At 39.5% G+C, this 6,000-nt stretch overlaps 1 protein-coding gene across 2 annotated transcripts in view; it reads right to left on the bottom strand.

Moving 5' to 3' along the window:
• Positions 1-1,255: 1,255 nt before the first annotated feature.
• Positions 1,256-6,000, bottom strand: part of RHEB (Ras homolog, mTORC1 binding) — a 60,734-nt gene continuing 55,989 nt past the window's right edge. For both annotated transcript variants that reach the window (XM_073334631.1, XM_073334630.1), the window contains one exon: positions 1,256-1,743. In XM_073334631.1, the coding sequence (XP_073190732.1) occupies positions 1,651-1,743 (93 nt within the window). In that variant the 3' untranslated portion in view covers positions 1,256-1,650. The remainder of the gene's footprint in view (positions 1,744-6,000) is intronic.

Below are 6,000 nucleotides of genomic sequence, written 5' to 3'. Positions count from 1 at the left end.
TACTGGGTCAGCCCAAAGGTCCATCCAGCCCAGTATCCTGTCTACTCACAGTGGCTAATGCCAATTAAATTCAAGCCAACACCTGAGACGAGCTACTTGACTATTTAATTGGTGACCTACAGAGCAAGGGAGAATATCTAAAACCTTCAGTGAAAGATGCAGTTTATTCAATAGCATGGACTGGGTCATTGCAAGAAACAGCTAAACCTCTTCTGTGAGGAAACCCTGTATGTGACTCAGCAGATTTTTGGCCACCTCTGAAAGATGCCACCCTGTTTAGCTGTAGAAGCCTTGGAGGTTTCCATCCCATTTTTATCCTCAGCTTCCAACAGAGATCTGAAGGTAGTGAAGAAAATGCACTACAATTGCCCATCATTCAAGAGACAAGATTGTTTCTCCAATTCAGCCTATGAAACATCTCCTTAGCTAGACAGGCCCATCCATTACCACTTCCCAAATATATTTAAAGCTTTGAACCTTCTTTAGAGTTATAGATTTTGAAACTTCCTGATTATGATTTCTGATATAGCTATAGTTAAAAGTTTTTAAACTTTCCATGGTTCAGGTCAATGATCCTGAACCTTTACAAGAATGGAAACATTTACCTTAATTGGTCCTGGCTGGTCTGAAAAGCAGGACAGATATGAAACCATTCCTCACACATGTCAATGGTGGTCTCAGTATGGAAAATGCATTTGGAAATGCCCTGAAAAATGCATGCCAAAATGTTCAAGGCACATGTAATTGCTTGCAAGAACCACTTTGAATTTATAACCCAGAATTGCGTCATTATTTCATTCTATTTTGAAAATACTGTCCCCACTTACAAGTCTGTGTAAACAGTTTATAATGGAAGTGTCAACAGATCCTTCATTATAGCTATATTTGAGTGGCCTCTACCAGATGAGTCATGTTAATTAGAAGAGTGGTGCTGTTAGCCTATTATTGCATTTGCATCCTTAGCACTTTCTTCCATCAAGTTAACAGGTGATACCAGAGTGCGTCATCCTTATCAGCGGATACACAGGTTCATCTGAGGTTGAAGTCAACCACCCAGGAGTTCTGCTAGAGGGGATGCTTCAGTCTCACTGTAGCAAACATTCTGAAAAAGCTAAACAAGTGATTGGCTTCAACATCCATCTCTATTAGTCCTGGGGGGGAGCTGGAGGCTAGTCAGTTTGTAGGAAAACCTGTATCAAGTTACTGCTACATTTATTATATCTTATGTAAAAACCAGTTAAACAGAGCAACACAATAAGGTTTGCAGCTATTTTATTTACAAGTATACATTTAACACAAAGAAACACTGATATCCAAGCCTAGTTAAGAGTAGTGTAACAATATGCATCATTTTGATTATTATTCTAACCAATAGACTACACTGAAAAATTAATGCCAGTAAAATTCTTGGTCATAATATTAAGAAATACAATATAAACTGAAAATATGATTGCTTAAAATTTGAAAATGGAAGTGAAGCCATTTACACAGGAGTCAGAGTTTAACATAATCTGAGGGGAAAGGCTCCAACCAACTGTATCTTTCAGGTTAAACAGAAGAAAAAAAGAAGCATAGTTTATCCTTAAAGATAATGGGCAGTTTGCTTCTTCAGGTAGAATGTATTCCCAGTGTTCAGGTTTTGCAGTGGAATTACATTACTGAGCATGACGACTTTCCTTGTGAAGCTGCCCCGTCAATCTTTTCTGCCTCCAAAATTATCCTCCTAAAAACGTCAACGGCAGTCTGCAAAGAGAGAGAAGTGTGATTAGTATGAAGGCTGCAATTATCACTTACTGAAAGAAAGACGACTTGGCACAGTTTTGCTGGCTACTCTAATAGACAAATGCATGCTCAATATGTCAAGTCAGGTCTCAAACAAATATGCTATGATTTGGGTAAGTAGGAAATGTAGGTGTAATTGAAATATTTACCACAAGAAACTCTTTGGAAAATGGGCATAACCCACCCAATATACATGCTTACATGGGGAAACATTTAAAAAAATATTCTGTAGAGAACAAGCGTTAACTGAATCGTCAAAACAAACAAAAAGCTAATTACTATAATTCTGCTTTGTATTGTAGCCATTTTGAATAGTAAGTGCTCATTGACAATATTGAAAGCTTATATACTCTGCCTCTCCAAAGACAATACACAAGTATAAATTGATTCACATACTCCAAGCAATACTACTACAAGTCAGACTAGAAGAGACGCTATCTCTGTAAAGCTCCAAGTAATTTAACATCAAAGGGAGAGAAAAAAATGGAGGAAGACAATTCCAACTGAAATTAAAAAAAATAATTCAGTAGAGGGTTGTGGTTTTAAGTGTCTTGGGTCCTTTAGGCATGCAGAGGGAACATTCCTACATTACACTACTCATTTACATTTTATTGCAGTGACTACCATCAGACACTGCCTAGTTCACAAGTATTGTCCAAGATGAGGCGTCCTGTTCAGCTCTACCAGGATGGGGCAATGAGATTTGACAACTGCTGCAGGAAAATGCTCCAGAGATAAAAGAAGACACTTGAATTTCAAGGGACAGTATTTCAAACCAAACTGGTATCTAATTTGAACCAAAATCCTTTTGAAAAGAGTTAATGTGAGCAAACCGTAAATATTCTGACAGGTTCAGGGCTTACATTATACATATGAAACCTCAGACTGCAAAACAGCGAGCATTAACATATGTTGGTTGCATGCAGCCATATGTTATAAGCTTGCCACTTCCTTATACAGTTGAGGAAAACAATCCAAAACCCCTGAAAAAAACACAAAAACTGTTCAAATTAACTGTGTGTAGGCATCCTCATACACATCCCTTCAGCAGCTAAGAGTAACTGCTATTCTCTGAGCAGGAATCATCTTTGAAGTTATTGATTCCACCTAGAACTCCTTACTGGACCCTCCCCTGGCTAGGCTGAACAAGCTTAGGATACAGTAATCACTGGATAACATTTTTCCAATCTACTTGATGCTATTCCTCTCAGATTAGTTAGGAAGCCCCTTGATAAGGTGAGCAGGTGAGGGAGAGACTATCATGTCCTCTGTGCTTTGGACTCACCCTCCAGCTGTGGAGAGGATCCACATTGTTATTCTACCGTATGCGATCCTGACCTAGACAGTAACTTGGTGGGCAGAATGGATCTGTGCAAGGACACAAAGGAGTGGCACCTTTACTAGGGTCAGAACTAGGTATAAGCTTAAGTCCTCATCTGTGAGTTACAACCTGCTGGACTAGGAACTGGACAACTGAATCAGACACTCCTTTTCAATGTAAGTAGGGGCCTGATTCATTCGAGAGCTTAGGTTTCAACAGATTTGACAGAAGTGGTAGACTGAACATTTGACTAGTTTACAAAAGTTTTCATGAAAACATGAAAGTTACTCTAAAATGCAGAAACTTCAAGCCTCTTTAAACTTCCCCCAGTGGTTACTCTTCACTTCAAAAATTCCATTAAATGAAGCACCAGTGTACTTATGTGGACTGAGAAACACTCTGAATAAGGGGGTTTAATGTCATGACACATTCAGGTTGAAGGATTATTGAATACTAGCCCACTCTGAGAAATAGTCACCCCTTTACAAAAGTTAATATGCTAAAATGGAGCATTCCATTGGACCTCCTAGAGGGATTCACTTTGTATGGTTAGACTGGAGACTCTGTAGATAATAGGTTGCTGTGTTTTTGTATATTTTATAGCAGTAGTCACTTTAATAAATATTCTTTTCTACATAATTATCCTAAAGTCAATAGTGATGCTGAACTCCTCATCTTCATTTTGGGTTTCTGAGGACAGCATTGATCATGTTAAAGACAGACATTGGTATTCTGACTAAGGGAAGTTTGGTCAAAAGCCAATGTTTCCCTGTGTATCAATTTTTAGTCTATCCAAGTGTCATTACTATTATAATTTCATGAGCACCAAGTTCCGTTTGTATAGAAAAGAATAGAATAGAAAAGAATATTCCATGTTATATGGAAGCAAATGTATGAGAACTGGAAGAAGCTGGTACAAGACACTATAATTTGTTTAAAATAAACATGCTGAAAAGCTGTGTGTGCTCTGACCTGGCAGTTATTTCTCCAGTAAGGTACAATTTTTAGTTGGCTCACTTCTGAATAAATTCCACTGGACTCCAATGGCCCCACAATCTTAAAGTAATTATAGTAAGACCATAGCAGGCTGAATTCGATGTATAGCCTCTCTCATATTTAACACTGTGTGTTGTGTAGAGTCTCAGGAACCATTAAAATACTAATCAATACAATTTTCCAAGCAATCCAAAGGCAAACTGACATAAGTGGCTGATTAGTCAAATTACACAATACATTTCCTGTGCAAACTGGATTTTAGCAGAGTCCTGGACAGGATTACAGATCCCATCAACTACTTTCTGCTGATAAATTTTCCTTGGGCGACAACTCAAAGGAAAAAAAATCTAGTCTGACCTACAATACACTTAACACTTATGTAAACAGTTGAAATTTTATTTTGGCTCTAGCAGACACTATTCTCTACATTCCTGACTGGAAACAGCTATTTTTAAAAAAGAGCACTTATTCTGTCAAATGAGACGAGACTATGTTATTTCTCAGACAGATTGTTCATCTGGGCCACTCACCAAGATGTAGGTGGCCAGTGAATACATTTAAAAAGTTTTAGTTACATACATTCTTTATGGATCTTGTGACAAAGTTCCTCCTCTACCTTGGTGCGTCTTGCGCTTATTAGCGGATTTGCTCACCTCGGAGATTCATGGCAGCCCTCAGTTTGGCTGTTTTTGTGAACCCACAGTCCAGGTCAACTCCTCCTGTGTCTGACCAGGAGTTGGGAGGTTTGGGGGGAACCTGGGCCCGCCCTCTACTCTGGGTTCCAGCCCAGGGCCCCATGGAATGCAGCTGTTTAGAGGGCCTCCTGGAACAGCTGTGTGACAGCTACAACTCCCTGGGCTACTTCCCCATCGCCTCCTCCTAACACCTTCTTTATCCTCAGTCCTCCAACAGTATGCGTTCTCACTCTCAGCTCCTCACATGCGCACCACAAACTGAAGTGAGCTCCTTTTTAAATTCAGGTGCCCCGATTAGCCTGCCTTAATTGATTCTAGCAGCTTCTTGATTGGCTACAGGGGTTCTAATCAGCCTGTCTTAATTGTTTCCAGAAAGTTCCTGATTGTTTTGGAACCTTCCCTGTTACCTTACCCAAAGAAGAGGGACCTACTTAACCTGGGGCTAATATATCTGCGTTCTATCACTCTCCTGTAGCCATCTGGCCCGACCCTGTCACAATCTACAAAGATCAAGAATACATTTTCAAGCTGGTAAATCTTTTCAGCAAAACAAGGTTATGAGATGACTCAGACAGGAGCCACTGTTGCATGAACAATAGTGTCTTCATTGGGAACCACTTCCCTACCTCACAGGGATACTGTGGTGCTGTTCAAAGCAATTGGTCATGTATACAATACAAACTTTTGTCAGGGGCTGGATAAGCTGTACTGACAGGAGCACAGTTTGGCTAGCATAAGTGGTGTCTACACTAGGAGCACTTGCCAGTATAGTATACAGATATGGCTATACCAGCAAAGTGCTCCTACATATTGATCTGGCCTTTGATAGTCTGATGAATGATGTCAGTTGTGATCAGTATTACTGAACTTTGGTCAGCCATTTGACCATGTTGACTTCTTTCTAGGACTTGAGTTTAGTTTTTTTCAAATTGAGAACAGCACAGAAAATGGTAGTAGTTAGCATTAAATCCAAACTTTGAGTATAATCAAATCTGCAGAAAAAGGTATTTCTACTTAATCTTATATAAAAGTACTACAGGCTTTAAGTCTGTTTGCTCTTCCTTTGTTACTAATACACTTCATCTAGGATTGCTTATAGGCGCTTGTTTCCATGGTGGCGAGCTTGGAGGCAGTTATTTAAGCCTACTTCCACATGACCGCTGCACTTTCCTCTTGCTGGGAGCTAGAATCCGAGAACTCTGAAAT

This window comes from Lepidochelys kempii, chromosome 2, assembly GCF_965140265.1.
Source record: "Lepidochelys kempii isolate rLepKem1 chromosome 2, rLepKem1.hap2, whole genome shotgun sequence".
In the NCBI taxonomy this organism is placed as follows: Eukaryota; Metazoa; Chordata; order Testudines; family Cheloniidae; genus Lepidochelys; species Lepidochelys kempii.
Note: the sequence above shows the minus strand (reverse complement) of the source record. Positions and strands in the feature narration are given on the sequence as shown.